This window comes from Mercenaria mercenaria, chromosome 12 (assembly GCF_021730395.1).
Source record: "Mercenaria mercenaria strain notata chromosome 12, MADL_Memer_1, whole genome shotgun sequence".
In the NCBI taxonomy this organism is placed as follows: Eukaryota; Metazoa; Mollusca; class Bivalvia; order Venerida; family Veneridae; genus Mercenaria; species Mercenaria mercenaria.
Window position 1 is genome coordinate 40,194,588 of NC_069372.1, and position 24,218 is coordinate 40,218,805.

Below are 24,218 nucleotides of genomic sequence, written 5' to 3' on the forward strand. Positions count from 1 at the left end.
TGCGTAGTTGATTGAAAATCCATCCATGGATGACAAAGATATGGACCGGACACGCCCATCAATGCACTATCATGAAAAATGACCTTTAACGTCTAAGTGTGACCTTGACCTTTGAGCTACGGACCTGGGTCTTGCGCGCGACATGTCGTCTTACTGTGGTACACATTCATGCCAATTTGTATGAAAATCCATCCATGGATGACAAAGATATGGACCGGACACGAAAATTGCGGACAGACCGACAGACGGTTCAAAAACTATATGCTTCCCTTCAGGGACATAAAAAATCTTCTTTGACATTGTTCAAAATAAGCGGTAGTCCGATAGCCCATGGCAAGTATCATGCCGGGTCCTTTGAGCGTCTTTTGACAATCTCCCAGGTCTGGACCCGGAGTCCTGGGTCAAATGGAACCCCTGGATGTCAGATATTTCAGTATTTACGAGCTGCAGCCCGAAAAATTTCAGAAATAATTTCAAAATGCAGGCTCTCCAGCAATACATTTGAAACAAGAGCTGTCTCTATAGGATGACACATGCCCCTGATGGCACTTTGAATGAATAGTTATGGCCGATGTTAGAGTTTAGGACCTTTGACCTACGGACCTGGGTCTTGCGCGCGACACGTCATCTTACTGTGCCACACATTCATGCATAGTTATTTTAAAATCCATGCATGAATGACAAAGATATGGACCCGACATGCCCATCATTGCACTATCATGAAATATGACCTTTAATGTCTAAGTGTGACCTTGACCTTTGAGCTGCAGACCTGGGTCTTGTGCGCGACACGTCGTCTTACTGTGCCACACATTTATGCGTAGTTACTTGAAAATCCATCCATGGATGACAAAGATACGGACCGGACACGCCCATCAATGCGCTATCATGAAAAATGACCTTTAACGTCTAAGTGTGACCTTGACGTTTGAGCTACGGACCTGGGTCTTGCGCGTGACACGTCGTCTTACTGTGGTACACATTCACGCAAGTTATTTGAAAATCCATCCATGGATGACAAAGATATGGACCGGACACGAAAATTGCGGACAGACCGTCAGATGGTTCAAAAACTATATGCCTCCCTTCGGGGGCATAAAAACTAGGAGAAAACTAGGAATTTTTCAAGCAGAAAACTAGGAAAAAAACTAGGAATACCGAGACAAAAACCACGAGGTATTATCAGATAAAGTGTAACTTTACTGCTGTTTTTCTATCCAATTACCATACATATAAGCTATACAGAAATTTTTGACTGGGTGGGGGTGGGGGGGGTCACCAGTCTAGAACAAAGATGTCATTGCCGAGATGCCTAGCGGGGGTATTTGAGGGGTGGCTTTGCCCATATTAGAGTGTTTCTGAAATTTGTTGAAATGCAGGTATGAAATGGTGGCCTCTGCTTCCATTTATTGGTGGCTGTACAGCCCTCATTTTAGGGGGGTCAGGGGGTTCTTGAAATACAGGCATGAAATGGCTGCCTGTGGTGCATTTTTAGGTCTAAATTTCGAGGTATTTTTTATATGCTGTGATATTATATTTATTGCCTTTGTTATTGTGTGTTTTATGCTACTGATGATAAATGTCAATAAATAAATAAATAATGGAGGGGTAACTCCCCTCTTGATGAGGGGGGTCAGGGGGCTCTCCCCCTGGAAAATTTTGAAATACAGGTATGAAATGGTGGCCTCTGGTGCGTTTCTGGGTCTAAATTTTGAGAAAAAATTATTGCTTTGCCAAAACAGTAGGTTGCATCTTTGATGAGTATAGGTCACTTCTCAGCCAATGTGGGGCACAGGCCCCCTCGGCCTGGCCATGGATCAGGGCCTGTGTTCAGCTGACTGTAAATCTGCTTCTGCAGTTTCTGTTTGGCATCACTTCAGCATAGTCCAAATGTATCAGTGACACTAGCATGGGAATCCAGTCTGACAATTTCTAACTGTTTTCTACCTGCAAACTGACAGCCTGGGGAAACCTGTTTTCTGACCGCAGCGCCACCTATATTACTCCCGAAATATGCGAGAGTTTCATAAAGAACGATAACTTCTGAAAGAAATAATCCATGGCTAAAAATAGAAACGCTATTCTCACGGAAAAGACAGATCGGAAGCGTGTACTTCCGAAGGTTTCCGAACATTTCCGGGCCATAGACAAATACCAGTTTTTACCTCCCATAGCTTTTCCAGCAAGTTGTAACAACTTTTAAATATTTCAGTATAAACTTAAATTTGCATCATAGCTATCAAGATGTTATATTAATGCAGACCTAGTGATCTACGAAAATTAAATTTTCGGCAGTATTTGCCTCCTTTTCGTTTCAAACAAGCCCACATGTTAATTAGGCTAATTATAGAAAATTGATAAACAGTAGTGACATGGAAACTCCTTCATATTTCCCCAGGCGTTGACAATATCAGAAACTCGACGGATGCCAATTAACACTAATTAGCGCGAATTAAGTGGGATCTTTATTGCACAGATATTAGGTAGATCTATGATTTCTTCTGACAAAGCACAAAGCACAAATATTGTCAACGGCTTCCCATGCTACAGTGACACCAAAGCACTACTGCCAGTAACACAGGCAAGTCAGCTGAACATCTCTACATTGTTTTCTGCAAGAAAATCTTCAAAACACATTTAAGACACAAAACTGAAACTTTCAGACATAATGCTGCAAATGAAAAACTAGGAATACTAGGAGCATTTTAGAAAAACTAGGAGCATTTTTAAAAAACTAGAGTTGCTTCTGAGAAAAGCGCATGTCTCCCACAACTGCCTAATCATCTAAATAGCAAGTCAGTCTTTATATACTGTTTACTCACTACAAATATACCTTTGAAGAGTAAAAAGGCCAATTTTGGGTAATTCATGGGCCATAATTCTGGAGTGCCTCAGACGATTTGGCTAGTTGATGAACCTGGCCAAGGAGTTATGGTCAAAAACATTTGGTTCAAGTTTGGTGAAGATCGGATGAGAAATGTTGGACTTAGAGCGCGGACGAGAGTAAAAAGGCTGATTTTCGGTAATTCAATGGCCATAATTTCAAAGTGTCTGGGCTGATTTGGCTAGTTACCGTACTTGGCCCAGGACTTATGGTCAAACACATTTTGTTCAAGTTTGGTGATGATTGGATGAGAAATGTTCGACTATTAGCACGGACAAGAGTAAAAAGGCCGATTTTCGATAATTCAAGGGCCATAACTCCCAAGTGCCTGGACCGATTTGGCTCATTATCGAACTGGCCCTACTTGAGCGCATGCACATTCATCAAGCCAAAAGGACTCCTATACTACTCAGATTGCATGCCCATTTCTGGAGCCAAAAGGACTCCTATACTATTACTACTCATGAGTATTGTAGAGGTCCTTTTGGCTCAAGGAATATAGGGGTCCTTTTGGCTCCAGGAATGCGCCTAAAATCTGAACGTTTTTCGGTAATTCAAGGGCCATAATTCCGAAGTGCCTGGACCGATTTGGCTAGTTATCGAACTTGGCCGAGCACTTATTGGCACACACATTTTGTTCAAGTTTGGTGAAGATCGGATGAGAAATGTTCGACTTAGAGTGAGGACAAGCTTTGTGACAGACAGACAAACAGACACAGACAGGAGTAAATCAATATGTCTCCCACACCACTGTGTGGTGGGAGACATAACTAGGAACGGCTGGAGAGCCTGAAAATGTATTTCTTGTATAAATGTTGGTGAAAGGGCCATCAGACGCTAATACTTTTTAATATGCTACGACAGCAAATTAATCAAAGGGGCATAACTGCAATTAAAAATAGTCCCTGCAGAAGTTCACCCTTTAACTTAATAAGGTCAGACATCTGCACATCAAGCTTGTTCATCTGTTAGCCTGTTTGTACCTATTTTTGCAGTACTAAGGGAATAAATGAATAAAGGAAAGAAAAACAATATTATGTTGCTATTATTTCCTATTAACTTTGTAAACCTTTTCTTTTCCAATATCATTTCAAGCAGAAAATCAATTCTAAGTACATTTCCTGCAGCTCACTTTTGTCCCCATAGTGGGGCAAAAGTGATGAGAAAGAAAACTTGTCTGAGATGCAATTTCACTTGCGAAATGGAATACAGGTTTTGTCCACACAAAAGTGAGCTGCAGGAAATTTACTTAGGGACGCACCACACGTCTTACATGCGGCTTCCATGACAGTTTGGCGCGTAAATTTACGGAAATCCCCATGTACGGCAGTACCGACAATTGCTATATCTGATTGGTCGAAACTTAAACCTCTATGATACTACAATTAGCAAGCATCACTATAAATAGTAACAAAATCACGCGTGGTGGCACGTCGCATTTGCATGCCACATAAAGCATTTAGCAAGAAGCAAGACGCATTTCACATTGATCAACATTTCACATGAAGCATTAAGCATTTAGCAAAAAGGAAATTTGCATTTAGCAAAAAGCATAACACATTGTGCAATTCGCATAAAGCATTTCGCAAAACGCAAAAACTATTTCGCAAAACGCATGTATGTACATGTGTACCCCCTGAAATTTTCTTCAATACAGCTGTGAGGCACATGATCACAAAATGGTTGTCAATTCTTTAGTAAAGCTGCCCCAGCAATGTAGATTCGAATCAAAATGTTCACTAATCTTTCATTACAATATGTCCAAATGTCAAGTATAATATCCTGAATTAATTACAGCCAAAGTGCTAGGTTCACTTCTACAAAATGCCTTTTTTTGTCTCAATTTCTCCGGGTGCACAGCCGCAGATTCGACAAAAAGATAAGCAAAAAGCATAACTCATTGTGGAATTCGCATTAAGCACTTAGCAAAAAGCAATTCCCATTAAGAATTTAGCAAAAAGCAATTTGCATTTAGCAAAGAGCATAACACATTGTGCAATTTGCATTTATAGAAAGCATTTTGCAAAACGCAAAATCCATTTCACATAAAGCATTCCGCATGTGGCACTGCGCATTTCGAATTTCGCATTTAACAAAACGCATGGCGCGTCGGCTTTCCATATATATCTGACATATCATAACGTTTATTAATCCAGTGTTTGTCAAGCTTTAAGTCGTTTTAAAAGTGTCAACAGTTTTTGCATTAATTATCCCAAACTGTGAAGGCTGCTGGGAAATTACTTATAAAATCAACGATAAAAAATCAGTATAGTATCGCGGGATATACTTACAAATTTCAAATCTCAGATGATGACTTTTTGTTCTCGTACGTTATTTATACTGCTAAAACAGACACCTCATAATTTTTTGCCAAAACGTCAATATTTTTCATCAATCTCACTCAGACGCCGACTATTGTTAAGCGTCTTTTCTGGGATAAATCCCGATAAAGCCGTAACACATCCGTGAGTCGATTAAAAATAATAAACAATTGTTTACGAGCGACAGCAATTCATTAAGAAGGAATACTGAACTAAACAACAAATTTTTTATATTTAATCTAAAGGTATCTCCTAAAATCACTGATTTAAGCGAAAAAAAGTGTCCAAAATGTTGATTTGCAATTTTCACAGTATTGTAAATAAAACGCTGCGCAGATACAACGACAGGGTAACTGCATCTCATTTTTAGAGAAAATCAATATTGAATATACATTTTTTGTGAGTAAGTAGAAACAAATTAATGTATGTAAATCATTCTTTAACTACCCGCGCTCAGCCTTGTAGCTCTGATTTCTTCATCTTCTATCCACATTTTTCATCTGACCTGTTTCTGTTTACGTGATGATTTACACAAATTTTGTTTCATTGTTTACGAGTTATGTAGGCCTCTTTTTTTCCCCTTTCAGAGGCTTTTTATTGCCTTAAGTATTTGTAATATTGTATTAAGAGCTGAGGCCTGTTTTCAATTTTTTTTGTTGCGACCATCTTGGGCCAAATTTTAGGAATCATATCCTTGACTATCCATCATTTGCAGGGCTTTCACTAGGATTTCAAAAAGGAAGTGTCTAGCCGTCCGGTAACTGGACGCCTAGCCTGCAATCTAGCCATCCAATTACCGGATGACTAGCAAATCTTTGGGGGATTTTCTAGCCGTCCGGTAATAGATTTCCGAATGAATAAATAATGATTTTATATAGTTTTAATGTTATTTACTTAAGATATCGATAGTTATCTGCAAACAAAATTTTGAGTGAATACATATTGAAGATTTACAATAAATCACTGCATTAATCAGCCGATAAAACGGAAGTTTGCCAAAATCAGTAATGGCAAGATCGCCGTGACGTCACTCATTAAAATCTGTTCATCTGATGGCTTTTATTTTCGGAATATTTAAATTATAACAACTTTTTCACTCGATTTTCAAAAATAAAACAGTTCTGAAATAGATTCTACTTACAATTTTCATATTTAGTATTCAAATATAATTTTAATGAATAACTGTTTCAAATGACTTTTAATTTCAATAGCGGCAGTGTGATGTTCAAAACTTTTAGTAAAGGAAAGATTACACAAAACCGGAAGTTACTACTCAGTGCAGGGCCCTCTCTACATTTTGGGGGATTGGGGCCGGGGCCCTTGGAGGGGGGAATTTCGCGGCGTTTTCAAGGGAGGGGGGAATTCATTCTGGAGATATGGAAGTCATCCAGTACACTTTTCGAGGATGAAACTTCTGAATGCAGCTTGCTACATCATGATACACACCTGTGGTAGACGAGGCAATGTAACCAGTTTGCCATTATCGTTGCTACAGACATGATAGCAGAGTTCAAGATGATCATGTGTACCATGGAATGTCACCGACACTGACTGGTTCGATCCTTGGCTTAGTTTTGCCCTTGAAGTTGATATTTTCTCTGAGGTTTACTTTATGCACAACACAACAAAAAATTTAAATTTAGGTCAAATATTTCTTAGCAAAAATTATTCAGAGTTTAATATAAAATTATTCACACTAACGTCATCATCATTATCGATAGCACTAGCAGTATCCACGGACATTGTCTCAACAGCAGCTGGAGCAGGGCTTCCCTTCATCGTATCTACCTGATCATGCATGTCTGGCCCTGGTGAAACAGCGGTGTCCGTGACAGTAGTTTGTTTTTTGAGGGCATGCTGCTTAAAAAGCAAATCTATCTTTGCGCATGTCGCCCCTGTTGCATCCGTGATCTTTTTACGGTATGATTTTGCATTATATGACATTTTTTTTCAAAGGGAAGTAACTTTGCATACACGCATCCGGGGAACTGAAAAACGCGCATATTATACGAATCAGTAAAACTTTATCAGGCCCATTAAGTTACGAGACGCTCCTAAGACTATTGGGTATCGATTTTTTTCTTGAATTTTTTTTTCTTTCGAGAGGGAATTTTTCTATACTTGGGGGGAAAAAAACATACTATTTCGAGGGGGAACGGGGCCGAATTTCAGCCCAAAAAATCGGCAAACGAGGGACCTGCAGTGTTACATGTGAAGTAGTCCAAAATGTAGCTCCATGCTATGGATGAAATCTGGTATAATGAGTGACATGAGGAGGTGACAGTTATATTTTTGGCTTAGTTTAATTGCTTATTGTATTGAGAAAAGATCTAGACCATTTTCATTGTGAATTTCCTGGAATAAGTTTTATTCTTTGCGAAAAAAGTCTACCTACGCGTAATTGCTAAATGGCTGTTTATATGGGGACATTTTTAGAGGGTGATGTTTCTCAGAACAGATTATTTTTCATATATACAACATAACATGTCAATATTATTCTATTTTTGATAAGAAGACATGTCATACTAAATGACCATATATGGTTTTCATATCATTGAAATGCTCTTAAGTGCTGAAAATGAGGTCTGAATATTTTATTGTTAATATGAAATAAATAAGGAATTGAATTGGTAGAATGTAACCTAAAACAGTAGTTAAGGGTTTATAATTAATCCATTTTATTTCGAAATAATGTCAAAATTAATTAATGAATTGCTTGTTTTATAACCTTTCCATTCTTCAAAACAAATATATTTTGTGTTTTAAGAATTAAACTTTGGGCTGTTAGAAAAACATCACTTTTACAAAATAACATGGACGTTCCGCGATCAATGTTTTATCATTTCTAAAAATAGAATATCAACAGATTTGTATACAAACACGATCTCATTCGTTTTATTGACTGAAAAAAAATCAGATAAGTATTGATATCTTAAGCCAAAGAGCTATAAAAATATTCTTCTTTGCTTAAGTAAATAACATATAAAACTATATAAAATCATCACTTATTCTTTAAGAAATCAATTACCTGACGGTTAGAAAATCCCCCGAGGATTTGCTAGTCGTCCGGTAACCGGACGACTAGAACGCAGGCTAGGCGTCCGGTTACCGGACAGCTAGACACTTCCTTTCCAAAACAGGAGTCCCATGGCAAAAAGTTGGGAGTCCAACTCGAAAATACAGGACTCGTACAACAATTCACTGGTCCTCGCCCTAGTTGAGTATTGGAAATACAATTTAGACCGTTGTAATAAAGTATTTTAATAATATAGCTGCAAATTAAAAAGAACAGTTTGGTTCAAATTAACTTACTTTATTTATATTATATCAGCATTTCATAACATATTAAACTTGCCAGTGGTTGTTTTTTAATAATAGATATTGAGATGAAATGCTCTGAACATGCTGAAAACACAGAATCTACATGTCTAGTTTTTGCAAATATAAAACATATATATTCATCATACAACAAAATAACATCTTATGACTGTCTGTCAACTTTTTTTCTATGCAGTCCAAATTCGGATTGTATAAATGTACCAGCCTATTTGCTCCTATTTTTTTATTTCACAGAACCTTGCTTACACATGGTTTGGCAGTCTTACTTCATGTACTTATTTGGCTTATCGGGATGAATTATTTTTTGATCTGTTATTTCATTTTCATTCCTCTAAGGGACAGCGACAGTTAAAAGTTATCACACTGTCCCAAAACGTCCTTTTATTTGGACTAATGGCTTGGGATCAAATTTATCGAATGTCTCTCCATGTTTAGGGTTTGACACTTTGGCATTATTATCATCGGCTTTTTGTTACTGACAGTCCAAAAAAAGAATCCAGACATGTAGAGAGTAGTTGTAAAACTGACAGTACCAAAACAGTTCATTTAAAAAATCGGTTTCCATGATTATCAGAACTGCAAACAACGATTAGTTGCATCATTAAAATCATTTTGTGTACACGTCTGTAAAAAACAAAACAACCATTTTTGCACTATGCCTGCTTCAAACACAGCCCGAAATTATCGGTCACATGACCTTTATTCATTTTATAAACAAAAGAAGACGAACTGTCAAATTTCAACCACAGCGTTTGTTATAGTTTGATTGGCGGAAGTGTCTAGCCATTCGGTAACCGAACACCTAGTCTGCGTTCTATCCCTCAGGTTACTAGATGCCTAGCCTGTTCTCTAGGGGTTTTTTTTAGGTGTCCAGTAATCTATTGATTTATTTATGAATTATGTATTTTTCTGTTAAACCATTGTATTCAGGGCCTCCTCTGGGTTTTTCATACTTGTCGCCAACCTTTTCGCCAATTTGAAAAAGTTGGAGCCACTTTAGAGCCATTTTTGAGCCAAAGTTCTGAGCCACTTTTATTTCTTTTAGTTGGCTGTCATAGTGTGCATAGAGAAATAAAATATTGTAAATAATTTCATTAGGAATAATAACAACTTTTGAAGGTGTATTAGTTTATTATATTAGAAGTAAATTCAATTTGTAGTTGGATAAAAAATGACACAAATCATTCTCTAATTTAAGAATCATATTTATCCATGTCAGAATTACCAATATTTCAGGACTCATTTATTTTCGGAAAAGAAAATTCGGATTTTTTTCTATTCTAAAAGGTCGAGTTGAACACTCTTCTAATGATTTTTAAGAAGCCACGGTAGCAAGTGATATCTTCCAGTTTCTGAACATTTCAATTTCAAAGAAATTAACCAGGTCCAGGATGCAAATTGAGGCCGATGTGTTTTAATTTTCGGATCCATCGTTAAAATCTTTTATGAAAACTGAGGAATCAAAAATTATCTTGCTAAAGAGTAACAAATTAAATGTATCTTTCGTACTTACTTAAAATTCGTCAGTCATACAACTGCATGCCACAAACATGACAATCTTTTTTTTGTAAAAAATCGCAACACATAAAGTACACCGTAATCGGCGTTAATTTTGGTGAATTCTCGGCAGAGGTCAAACATACAAGCTGGCAGATGTTTTGATTACTGATTAATCTTCAATTCACACATTATTACGCAATTATCTTCTCAAAGTGTCAACCAGCTTCAATAGTCGAATTGTCAAATACACCGCCTAGACTGGTTATCGATTTTATTCACTACCAGCGTCTAGGTAAACACGTGTATCGGGAACCAATTCTTGGGCCGTCTAGGGTAGGGATAGAGTGCGAAATGGACTCCATTTCGCAAAATGGACTTTACGTCTACGAAATGGACTTTTATTTTCTTAATTGTGACTTTAATGAAAAAGTTATATGTATTTTCTTCCATAGATATGATTGATAATAGGTAAAGCTAAATATTGATCACCTTTGAAAAATCATTTTTTTTAATTTATAACCAAAATATTGCAATTTATTAAGACCGCGTCCTCCGAAATGGACATTTTCGTGCAAAAATTCTACAAAATGGACTTTTATTTTCTTAATTATAGGTTTAATTTTCATGAAATATGCATTTTTATAAAACGGTATGATAGATTAGAGGTAATACTAAATGTTGGACACTTATGATAATATATTTTTCTAATTTTTAACCAAAATATTACAATTTATTAAGACCACGTCGTCCGAAATGGACATTTTCGTGCCAAAATTCAACGAAATGGACTTTTATTTTCTTAATTATGGGTTTAATTTTGATGATTTTTGTATTTTCATAAGAAGATATGATAGGTTAAAGGTATCTAAATATTGGTCACCTTTTTATACATATTTTTGTAACTTATAACCAAATTATTACAAGTTAGTAAGGCCGCGTCCTCCGAAATGGACATTTTCGCGCCAAACTTCTACGAAATGGACTTTTATTCTCTTAACTGTGGGTTTAATTTTGGTGAAATTTGTATTTTCATAAGAAGATATGATAGGTTAAAGTATGGGTCACTTTGATATTTTTTTTTTCCATTTATTACTAAAATATTACAATTTATTAAGACCGCCTCGATCCTACGAAATGGACTTTTATTTTCTTAAATGGAACTTCAATGAAAAAGTTATATGTATTTTCGTAAATAGATATTATAGGTAAGATGTAAAATAAATATTTGATACCTTGGATAAATTATTTTTCCAAGTTATAATCAAAATATTACAATTTATTCAGACCGCGTCCGCTGAAACGGACTTTTTCGCGCCAAAGTTATACAAAATAGTCTTGAAATTTTTCTTAATTGCGGGTCTAAATTTGTTGAAGTTTGTATTTTCATAAATAGATATGATATATTAGAAGCCCACATTTGATAAATTATTTTTTAATTTTTAAACATAATATTGCAATTTATTGAGACCGTGTCCTCCGAAAATGACATTTTCCCGCCCCAAAAACTTCTACGAAATGGATTTTTATTTTTTCTAAGTGTGGGTTTAATTTTGATGAAATATGTATTTTCATAAATAGATATGATAGATTAAAGGTAAAACTAAATGTTGGACACTTTTGGTAGTTTTTTTTTTCTAATATATAACCGAACTATTACAATTTATTAAAACCGCGCCCTCCGAAATGGACATATTTCGCGCTAAAGTTCTACGAAATGGACAATATATTTTCTTAATTGTGGCGTCAATTTCGATGATATTTGTAATTTCCTAAATATATATGATACATTAGATGTATAAACTAAATCCGGAAGAACAATACATACATGTCATAATAAAACTAACTGCGAACAACTATTTACTTAAATTTTCACTCTGATTGTTACTGTTTATGCATTACAATTAATGAAACGATATTTTTGCGCTAGTGCGCTGCACATCCGACAATTATGTACTTTCAGCGGCGAATCCTGAACTTTAACGCAAAAAATATTGTGATGAACTCCTTTAATATATTTCTAACTTAATCAAGACAGTTTCAATGTGATATTTCGTTATTCATAAATGTTTTCCTCAGCCACCACCCATCCCCAATTGTATTATATGTTTATATTGTTTCTTCATCCCCATATTGTATTTTGAATACTTGGGTGAATAAAAGTAATGTTTTAAAAAATGGGAAATTTTTCCCTTTAACTGAAAAATAACGTGACAAAGTCTTGATTGTACACAGAATAAAAAACCCTTTTTTCCAAGATGCAAAACATTTAAGTGGAATTTATTTACGTAAATTTTGGGTACACACACAAAAAACGGGTAGTGCCTTATTTTTTAATATATTCTTTTCCCAATTTCCCCAACGTTTGAAAGAAATAGATTGAATTATCCCGAAAAAAAAGGACAATCGAAAAAAAAATGTACTCAAATGTTTTAAAAAGGTCAATTTTTCAAAAAAAACCCCAAAAAATTTTCATACAGCGCAAACTTAAATCTTACTTTCTTTATAAAAAAAACAAACATTACAAACAGGGCATAATATCGACTTGGGAGGGAAAATAAAAAAAAACAGAATAGTAAAACTTACATAATAAATAAACGGCGGGAATTTAAAAACGGAAAAAACTTTTTAAAATACACTGCCATTAACACATACTGTTCTTGTTTAAGGGGGCGCTCCTTGCATGGATAAAAAAAAATCGGGGGGAGGAGCAATTAAACAGCGGTAAATTTTAAATTTGTTAGTGGGGGAATTTTGAAAAACCCGAGAAAATTAATCATCTGATCTTTTAGCTGAACAAAAAAGAAAAACACGTGAAATTAACATAATTACTTTAAGAAAATCATTTTGGGAAAAACCAATTTGGGCAGAGCGGCGTAAATGTCCCGGGTTGAAAAAAAATAGTTAATTTAGTTAATTTTGATCTCAATTGTGCAACGAAATAACGAAATATAACATCATTGATATTCATTTTGTTTGGCACGAAACTGCGAATTTTTTTTTACAATTTTTTTACAAGAAAAACGGAAAAGCGTTTGTCACTAAAAATTTATTTAAAAGTTTTTACGGGGCATTTTTTGTTGTCATTTTTCGTTAAAAATTTTTAGCTCCTATTCGAAAAAATATCTACTATTCTACTCACCCGGCGCGGGCGGGGTCGGCGTCGGGGGCACAAACCCTTGGTTAAGTTTTTGCAACAAGTACATACAGCCATTAAAGGCTATACTTTGAAACTTATTTTTTTTTTTCTAGGCAATAACCAACCCCTCTGGGTAAATCCATAACCTGCATGTATTTTTAGCAAATTATGGCCCCCCTTTTGGGCTTAGAAAATTTTGGTTAAAGTTTTCATCAAGTTACAAACTCCCAAAAATAATGCAGATAATTTATTTGAAACTTTACATGTTCTTTGGGTTTAAAATAGTTGAAGCAGCAAGTCCCCCAACTCTGCCTTTCATTTTGCCAAATTATGCCCCCCCTTTGGGCTTAAAAATTTTGGGTTTAAAATTTTTCTGCAAATACATACAGCTATTTCTAAAAGGCATATAGATTTTTAAAATTATTTTTTTTTTTTTCTGATCAAATTTCCAAACCCCATTGGGGCAAGACCCTAAACTCTGAATGTATTTTACAATTAGCCCCCTTTTAGACTTAGAATTTTGGGTTTAAAATTTTACAGCAATTACATCTCCAAAAAAAATGCAGATATTGATTTGAAACTTCACATGTGTCTTCGGGGTTATAAATCTAGTTGATAGCAGCAAGTCCCATAACTCTGATCTTCATTTTGGCCAAATTATGCCCCCTTTTGGACTTAGAAAATTCTGGTTAAAGTTTTGCGTGCAAGTACATACAGCTATTTCTAAAAGGCATATAGATTTGAAACTTATTTTTTCTTTTCTAGATCAATTACCGACCTCACTGGGTCAAGTCCCATAACTCTGACATATTTTTTCAGCAAATTATGCCCCCTTTTAGACTTAGAAAATTTTGGTTAAAGTTTTACATGCAAGTTATTATCTCAAAAACTAATGCAGATATTGATTTGAAACTTCACATGTGTCTTCGGGGTTATAAAACTAGTTGATAGCAGCAAGTCCCATAACTCTGACCTTCATTTTGGCCAAATTATGTCCCCTTTTGGACTTAGAAAATTCTGGTTAAAGTTTTGCGTGCAAGTACATACAGCTATTTCTAAAAGGCATATAGATTTGAAACTTATTTTTTCTTTTTCTAGATCAATTACCAACCTCATTGGGTCAAGACCCATAACTCTGACATGTATTTTGAGCAAATTATGCCCCCTTTTAGACTTAGAAAATTTTGGTTAAAGTTTTACATGCAAGTTACTATCTCCAAAACTAATGCAGATATTGATTTGAAACTTCACATGTGTCTTCGGGGTTATAAATCTAGTTGATAGCAGCAAGTCCCATAACTGATATGCATTTTGGTCAAATTATTCCCCCTTTTGAACTTAAAACTCTTTTGATATTTAACCTTTTTGGGTAATATTTTCCTGCTTCTGGGACAATATTTCGAATAGTCGAGCTTGGCTGTCTTACGGACAGCTCTTGTTACTTCAATTATTTTCTTTATACATGAGACAAAAACGGTGTCGAATTGGAATGCATGAAAATTTCATTTCTCGTGTTTAAGGTCACAAGAACAAGAACTGAAGGTGAAATATACGTGATATATGATTCATTGATGGAATTTATTTATAAAGTTTTTACGGCTGGCATTTTTATGATTGTTCATCTTATGTTAATAATTTTTGCAAATTCCATTTCGTGATATTTTCGCAGCTATCGGTAGTTGAAAAGACATTGTACATCAATTTTACTACATACATGTAAATTAAATTCAATTTCGATTTATTGCATAAAGCGTGTTAACACAATGTCTATAGCAAATACAAAAAAAAATATAATATGGAGCACAGGGAGTACATAATTAAACTAATAAGTCAATAAACGACAATTAATGTATAAATCCAATTATGCTAATTTTCTTATTTGAATGTAATATATTACCACAATCAAACAACAATTCAAAACTTTAAAACGAAAATTCTTACCTCACAGTAAATACAATCCGTTTTACAATTTTCCAGACACACTGAACAAGCGTATTTCTTAGACATTTTGACAAAAAAAATGTAAGAGTAGACCGCGTATTCAATAACGGGTGTATTTATACGATTTTATTTAATTGGCATTTCTCAATTTTATATAATTGTTATTAAACTTACCTTTGACTGTTTTTGATGTCGGAGCGAACAAATATACTTGCCGCTCTAATATATGATAATTAGTAAGGTGACAATGGTAAAGATACACACGTGGTCAATCAAGAGGGGCTGATATTATACACGTGCATACACTGATTAGTTAGGTGTGATAATCCAATCATCGGGCAATTAACGCGAAAATAATATTAAAAGCTGCGGCAACTTAATTACAATTAAATAAACACTTTATGACATGGAAACCAAATTTAAATAATTTTTAAAAGTATCTATTTGTATCTTTTAAGGGACATATCTATTTCGTAAAAAATAACTCATTATTTAAACGTTCTAACCTGTCTAATATTTCTTATGTAACTATGTTCCGTATAAAATACGGCAGGTTATCAAAAGAGTGTAACATGTAAGTTAAACTCTAATCTATCACATCTGTCAAAGAAAATGACGATATCTTCAACATTAAAGTAATAGAAATGAAATAAAAAGTCCATTTCGTACAAGTTTGGCACACAATTTCCATTTCCTATGACGCGCTCTTAATTTACATTGTAATAATTCTGTTATAAATAACAAAAATATATCATCTAAAATGACCAATCCAATGTGAAGGTTTATCTATTATTTAATAAAATAAATTGAAGAAACTTCATAAATCTTTGAAATTACTGTAATGCCGCAATTAAAAAATAAAAGTCCATTTTGTATAAGATTTGTATGAAAATGCCCATTTCGTAAGCCGCGGTCTTGATAAATCGTACAATTTCTTTTATTCACCCGGCCAGTTTACCATCAAAAATAATCATCATGTAGGTGAAACTATCCTCTATCAGATTCATTTAAGAAAATACAGATATTTTTGAAAATTAAGCCGTATTTTAAAAAATAAAAGTCCATTATGTATAAGATTCTGTATGAAAATGTTCATTTCGTAGGCCGCGATCTTGATAAATCGTACAATTTCTTTTATTCCCCCGGCCTATTTACCATTAAAATAATCATCATGTAGGTGAAACTATCCTCTGTCAGATTCATTTAAGAAAATACAGATATATTTGAAATTTAAGCCGCATTTTAAAAAATAAAAGTCCATTTTGTATAAGATTCTGTATGAAAATGTACATTTCGTAGGCCGCGGTTTTGATAAATCGTACAATTTCTTTTATTCCCCCGGCCAATTTACCATCAAAAATGATCATCATGTAGGTGAAACTATCCTCTATCAGATTCATTTAAGAAAATACATATATATTTGAAATTTAAGCCGTATTTTAAATAATAAAAGTCCATTTCGTAGACGTAAAGTCCATTTCGCGAAATGGAGTCCATTTCGCACTCTATCCCTACCGGGCCGCTTATATCACTACGGAAAAAACAAATGCCGAGGAAAGAAACTATGCGCCACTTATTTTCGCCAGTTCGCAAAATTTAGCGCCAAATTCTTAAAATTATCGCAAATGGCGACATTGGCGATCGGCAGCGGAGGCCCTGGTATTATATTTTAGATAATGAGTTGCTTAAATACATCTGATAACATTTCTATTAAAAACACTGCTGCTCATAAAGTAACTTTCGTTGTTTCAAAGAGTTCCAATGTGCAACATGTTGTTATTGTGCCAAAACAAATTTTAATATGAAGTGTTTGGTTAGAAGATTTGGTGCACTTAGAGTAAATAGAACTGATAGAAATCCCCTTTTAGCATGCATTAATGGCTAAATATTATCACCAAAATAAGAATTTAAAATGTCATTAAACATCTTCCGCAAACTACTATTTTTAGCTCGACTGTTCGAAGAATAGTCCGAGCTATTCTACTCTGTCTACGTCAGCACTGGCGTCACACCTTGGTTAAAGTTTTGCATGCAAGTACGTATAGCTATCATTTAAAGGCATATAGCTTTGAAACTTACTTTTTATGCCCCCAGCATCTACTGATGACCGTTTCGTCTAGTATCAATACCGCTTACAAGAATGAATTGATACTAATACAGATGTAACCTGTGACCATTCCTCATCTTCAGACATCACCTGACCTCAGTTTGACCTTGACCTCATTTTGGACTTAGGTTGCTTTATATGGACCATCTCTTGGTTAACCAAATGGGACTGTTTTGTCTAGTATCAATACCGCTTACAAGAATGAATTGATACTAATACAGATGTAACCTGTGACCATTCCTCATCTTCAAACATCACCTGACCACAGTTTGACCTTGACCTCGTTTTGGACTTAGGTTGCTTTGTATCGACAAGGATGCCACTGGGGGCATCAAGCGTTTATTGAACACAGCTCCTTGTTTCTTTTTCTATGTCAGTAAGCAACCTCACTTGGTCAAGTACCATAACTCTGACCTGTATAATGTCTAAATTATGCCACCTTTTGAACTTAGAAAGTCCTGGTTAAAGTTTTGCTTGCAAGTCATTATCTCCAAAACTAATGCAGATATTGAATTGAAACTTCACATGTGTCTTCAGGGTTATAAAACTAGGTGATAGCATCAAGTCCCATAACTCTGATATGTATTTTGGCCAAATTATTCCCCCTTTTGGACATAGAAAATCCTGGTTAAAGTTAAGCATGCAAGTAACTATCTTCAAAACTAATGCAGATACTGGATTGAAACTCTACAGATATTTTAACATTTAAGGAAACATTCCTGCTTCTGGGACAACAGTGCGAATAGTCGAGCATTGGCTGTCTTATGGACAGCTCTTGTTTTAAAATATTCAATCCTATGCCAGAAATGTGAGAAAGGTATTAGAGCTGTATACGTCTCAGGTTATGATTTTCGGCAGCTTGATCAATTTTTGGGAGTTGGCAGTACATCTTTGATCTGAATTATCGGCGTACAGACTGACTTCTTGGGTGTAATTTATGGCCAAATGTCTGTTAACAAATGCCATGTTAGAAATACAATTCTATGGCAGATGCTTATATGCGGGAATAATATACCTAAAATTATAAAAGAAATTTAGAGGAGGTTGGGAGCTAATTATCCCAGTATAGTTCTATGGAAATCTTTGAGAATCTTCTCTGAATCTGTAGGCGAGTTTCTGAAGTTGTTTTGCTCACAAAGTCCCACTGCCCTGGACAAAATCCATCCAATTTTGACCAAGGCGGTCAAAATTACCCGTTTGATTTTGCTACTACCAGTAAGTAAAAACTCTAAAATTTAAAAATGTCATCAGAAATCAAGTAATAACAATTCTTAAGATGATAATTATCAGTTTTTATGTGGAAGAAAGTGAGTATTTGAATGTAATTGAAAAATAAAAAGTAAAGGGAAATTTTGTCCACCTTGGTCGGATTAAGCAGGGGTGGGGGATTTGTCCATATTCTGACTTCCAGCGGCTGCTTGACCACAGATAATTGCTATTCTTCAATTTGAAGAAATTAGATACATTTATAAAGCTGTATTACTGATTTTAAAATTTCTTTAATATATTTTCAGTTGTTAGAAATAGTCAAGAACCATGTATAATGGTATTGGGTTACAGACTGCACGAGGCAGTGGGACTAATGGCTATGTACAGAATAACAAGGCATTTATCCGCCGACACAAAGACAAGGTGGACTATAAGTCTGAGGAAGAAATCAAGAAGCTTGAATCACAGATGATCAAACAGCCAAACAGAGAAATTCTTGACCATGAGAGAAAACGCAAGGTGGAGCTCAAATGCTATGAGATGGAGGAATTAATGGAAGAACAAGGGTAAGACCATTTAACCCACAAAAAGTGCCAGTTCTCAGTTTTTAGCTCATCTGAGCATGAAGTGCTAATGATGGGCAATTGTGATCACACTGTGTCCGTCGTGCATGTGTGCATCCGTCGCCAACAATTTCTTTAAATGACATGTCTTCCAAAACCACTGACCAGTCAGGGGTGTAACTGTTTCAAGTTATCACAGTTTATAACCCATTTGAGTTATTGCTTCAACTTTCATAACTTGTTTCAGTTATCATAAAATATGACAAAGCCCTCCTGTGCCAATTCCTCATTATGAATGAGACTAATGCAATTATTTCCTGAATCCTTTACCTTTTATCTTTACAGCTATGCAGTAAAATTTTTAACGCAAGGCTGAAAAGCATTTTAAAGCTATAAAACTCTTAATATCCCATTATGCTTATCAGGTCTTGCTCAGACTAAAAGAGAATTTGATTAACCACAGTTTGCTACTAATTTCACTTTAAAGGTCTTTTTGTGAGAACAGCAAAAAGACTTTTTTTGAATAACTTACCTGAGTTAACTATATTTCATAACTAATACAGGTTATAAAATGCTTGAAAAAGTAACTGAAAGAGGTTACATAACTTAAAACAGTTACACCCCTGACTGCTGACTGGATTTTGATGAAACTTTGGCTTTGATGTTTCTTACTCTTAGGCGGTCCTCTTTGTACAAAAGTTGTTGAAACGATTCCACTTGGTTACACACAGGGGCCGTCAGAGCCAAAAAAACAGAGAAATCTTCGAAGGACTTCTCCTCCAAAGCAGCTAGTTCAGTTTTGAAATAATTTCACACAAATGGTCCTTAAGTCACCTTCTACCAAGTTTGTTCAAATTATTCCGAATTTTCGAAAAACATGGCTGCCATGGGACGTGGTCACTTTTCCCTGTATGCATATAGTGGAAACTTTTAAAATCTTCTTGTGTGAAACTGCTGTCCTGATTTTAAAATAATTTTACACAGTAGTCACTTTTGCCTATATGTATGTAGTAGAAAAATCTTCTTGTTTGATACAGTATATAGTGAAAAGATCATTCCTCCAACTTCTTACCCCACATCCCCTCCACCACCAACACACACATACTCATTACCTGTCCACATTTATTTAGTAGAAACTTTTAAAATATTCTAGTCAGAAAACACTGGCACAATTTCAGTATAATTTCACAGATATATTCCTTGCATAACCATCAGCCAAAACCATTTATGCAATCAGCGTAACTCAGGTGAGCGATCTAGGGCCATCATGGCCCTCTTGTTTGATATAAAATATCCGTCTTGTTTATGTCTTGGCTTTCTGCCAATCTATTGGGAGTTACACTGTTTTGTAGTCTGTCCCCATCCACAAAGTGACACTTGCATGACTAGAGAACTTAGATAACCCTATTTATGCTGTTCATTCTGTTTGTTTATATAGTAGATGGTTTACAACACAGGAAATAACTGGGTAGCCATTTAAATTCAGTTGTTGTTGTGGTTGTCTGTCCATTTTAAATACTCAAAATAGTATTTGATTTAACGTATCTTTCCCCAGGAAAGATTTACAAACAACTTTACACAGTTGTTTGCCATAATAAAGAGATGATATGCTGATTGCAACTTCTGACCAATCACATGACTGTTGATGGCACCATATCTTGTAAACCTTTTTATAGATTTTCAAATAACTCAGAACAAGTATTACTCATATTGAGGCTATATTTAGGGCTCAATTTTCAACTATTGGTTAAGGTCAATGTCATGGAGTGATACCAAAGGTCAAATGGTATTATTTTGTGTCTGCACCCCTTGAATAATTTTCAGACAACTTGGCACATATGTTTGTCATATTGAACTGTATGCATGATGCAACTTTTATCTGTGTCAATTCAAGGTCAGTGTTTTAACTTTTATGTTCACTTCACATCCTTTTAAACCTTCGAACAGTTTTGAGCTCAACCAAGCCTTTGTTCACTCTTTATTGGTCAATGTTCCTCATCAGTAATCAGTTGTTGTCAAAAAGTATCTCTTCCTAAAATGCATGGCCAACTTTAACCAAATTTCATAGGAATACAATTTAGTAAGTCTCATTTCAGAATTGTTGAATGAATTTCATTCAGGGTAGAATACTTGTTGCCATGGCAATGGCAATGAAAAAACTTACAAGAAACTCTTTTCCAGACTTTAGAATACTGTCATGTCAATACTGAAATATTCCTTGACTTACCCACTACCAGATTTGTAGAAGCTGTCGCAATTAGTTTAAGTATGGTGACATTTGTCTGGACTGGTTTCTTATTTGGCTGGAGTGGAAAGGTAGAAAAAAGCATTTTATCTTCAGTATTGACATATTCTTGTGTCTTTTTCTGGTGTTTGTCTTTTGATTACTGTACTTGCAATACTTGTCTTAGGTTGTTTTGTTGCTTGAATCCCCCTCACAAAGGGGAAATTTCGGTTATCAAAAGTCCGGTTTGGTATCATTTGAAAACTACAAATAAAGGTTATTGATACTTGGTTTTAGGACAATTTTCCCAAGTGGTTCATATTTTCTTAAAATTTCAATTTTTAAATTTTTAATTTAAATTTAGACATTTCAAAAGAAACCCTGAGGGGAAATTTTGTTTTTGCTGATGTCAGTCGTCATTTTGTTTGTAAAAACTTAGTTCCAAATTTTTTTGGTCCTCATTTGTCATAACTGTAGCTGTTGCTGAAAAACAGTTTCCACTCAATAGCTTGAGAATGCTTGGGCCTACAGTGATCAAACCTCATACATTGATTGCCTTTTGTCAGTAGATGACCCATATAGCTTAAGGGGTCAGTAGGTCAAAGGGTATGGTAACCTTAACACTGAAAATGGTTAATGATCTTTTACTGGAGAATGCTTGGGCCAGTTACCATCAAACTTCGTGCAGCTTTGGTCAATAAACTAGTTTTGTGTCTTTTTCAATTAAATTTGTTTTCGTAAATCTTTTTAAAGTTGTTTTTGTACCCCAAAAACCAAGTTGTAAGGGGGGGTATACGGTTTTCAGGTTTCGTCGTCTGCCGTCCGTGACACAATCTTTGTGCATAATTTCCCCCATCCCCTTTGGGACACAATTTTAATGAAACTTCAAAAAAAGGGTCAGAAAAACAGAGTTTTTGCTGATGCATGTAAGGTCTTTCAGAAAATGTTTTTTGCAGAGTTAGGGGATTTTGATTTTTGTTACTAACATATACTAGCACAATCTTTGCGCCCCAAACTTTTCGCATCCCCTTGACACAATTGAATGAAACTTACAACAAATTAAACATAACAACAGTAGTTTTGCATGGGCATTTAAAATTTTCTTTCAGAAAAAAAAATTGCATGTTAAAGGACTTTGATTTTTGTTACAATACCAAAACATACAGTCTGCATATGCAATCTTGTCTGCATAATTCCTGAACCATGCACACAATTTAATAAAATTTAAATAAAATGATCACCCTACCTTTGCAGGGCACCCGTTAATTTTTTGTAAAATTCTAGTTTTTTAACTGTTTTTTGTTTTAAAAAATACTAAGTTTTTATTCATCATCCCAAAAACCCCCCCCCCCCCCCCCCAAACCCCCCCCATATAGCTCAGTTTCAAAGTTAGAACTGTAACTGTATTTTGTGTTCAGCTTTGTAATATGTGATAAAGAAATTAGGAAATACAGAGAAAACTAAGTATTCGCATGAAGGACAGAAAATAGCTGAAAAGTTTGTAGGTATTCTAAGGAAGGAATAGAGAATAACTGATAAGTTTCAGTTTGCAGGTATTTGAAGGAAGAAATAGAGAGTAACGCAATAAGTTTCTTTTTGCTGACATTCTAAGGACTAAATAGAGAATAACCCAGTAAGTTTCTATTTGCAGGTTTCTAAGAAGAAATAGAGAAAAGCTGATAATTCCTTTGCGGGTATTCTCGGGAAGGCAAAAGAAAAATTTAATAATTTTACGTTGTGGGAAATTTAAAGGAAAAAGAGAGAAATAGCATACAAGTTTTCTGTTTACCGGATTCTAAGGAAGAAAAAGGGGAAAAACTGATAATTTTTTTGCAAGAGTTTTAAAAAAGAAAAAGAAATAACTGAAATTTCTATTGCGGGTCAAAAAGAAAAAAGGAGAATGATAAGTACCGTAACTTTTGCAGTATTCAAAGGAAAAAAAAGAGACTGAGTGAAAAGTTCTATTTGCGGTTTTTTAAAGGAAAAATAAAAAAGAATTTTCAATGTTTAAAAGTGAAAAGGACAAGGAAGGGTAAAGGATTCCCCAAAAATTTGCCAAAGGACTTGGGAAGACCAATGTAAGTACTGTAATTTTTAAAAACAAATTTTTTGATTTAGGGCAAAAAAAATCCTTTGGAAAAACCCAATCACAAAAAAATTTAAAAAGAAAGGTAAAAGGGAAAAATACCACACAAAATTTTATAAAAGCAGATAGCTTCCCTGTATTCTCGGCTTTTTTAAAATAAAATAGAGTAAGAAGCAAATTTTTTCTCCTTTAATGGAGGACCGGAGTTTTGGTAGGGTTTCACCCAAGTTTTAAAATACAAAAATTTTTCAGGAACGCAAGGTTAATAAAGAAAGAGCTAAGTAAAACGTGATAAAATAAATTTTCGGAGACCAATGAAAACATTTTTTTTCCCAGGACCGGAAAATTTGACTGTCCGTAGCAATTTTTCCTACATTATGAAATTTTTAAATTCGTTTAACCCCAGAATTAAATAGAAATTTAAAAAAAAAGATCAGTCGGGAAGTTAACATTATTAGACTCTTTTTTTTCGTAATATTTAGTGTCTTCACTTAAAAAAAGTTTACAAATTTGGGTTTTGTAGTTTTTGTATTTTTTGCATCCTCATTTTTATCAAATAGGGCCTAAATTTATGGTTATTTCTTCCCTTTATAAGCCTTTTTAAAACAAGCAATTTCTAGTCATCGATTATAAAAAAAATTTGGGAAATCATTTTGAAAGAACTCTACCTTTTTGGGAAAAAAAGGGGAATGTCATTCTGTTTTAAAAAAGTGTTTAAATGGGGGGGAATGAAAACCCCCCATCAGGGTTTATTATTCTATTAGCGTCAGGATCAGTTTGGGGTCTTTTTTAAAAGTTGGTGTAAATGGATCAATAGGACAGGCTCAATTTGAAATAACATTTTTCAGTCCTTTTGGGAATTATTTGGCATTGTCACACGTCAGGAAACAAACGCGTTGTCACCTTTT

General features: G+C 34.8%; 2 protein-coding genes across 2 annotated transcripts in view; one reads left to right on the forward strand and one right to left on the reverse strand.

Annotated features, from left to right (window-relative positions):
- LOC123533712 (glutathione hydrolase 1 proenzyme-like) overlaps positions 1–5,328 on the reverse strand; it is a 35,562-nt gene extending 30,234 nt beyond the window's left edge. Inside the window, exon 1 of the mRNA XM_053519799.1 lies at positions 5,176–5,328. The gene's annotated coding sequence lies outside the window, so the exon portion shown is untranslated. The remainder of the gene's footprint in view (positions 1–5,175) is intronic.
- A 178-nt stretch (positions 5,329–5,506) lies between these two features.
- Positions 5,507–24,218, forward strand: part of LOC123533713 (serine/arginine repetitive matrix protein 2-like) — a 78,394-nt gene continuing 59,682 nt past the window's right edge. Inside the window, exons 1-3 of the mRNA XM_053520530.1 lie at positions 5,507–5,608; positions 18,743–19,003; positions 22,730–22,757. Coding sequence (XP_053376505.1) covers positions 18,765–19,003; positions 22,730–22,757 — 267 coding nt within the window. The 5' untranslated portion in view covers positions 5,507–5,608; positions 18,743–18,764. The remainder of the gene's footprint in view (positions 5,609–18,742; positions 19,004–22,729; positions 22,758–24,218) is intronic.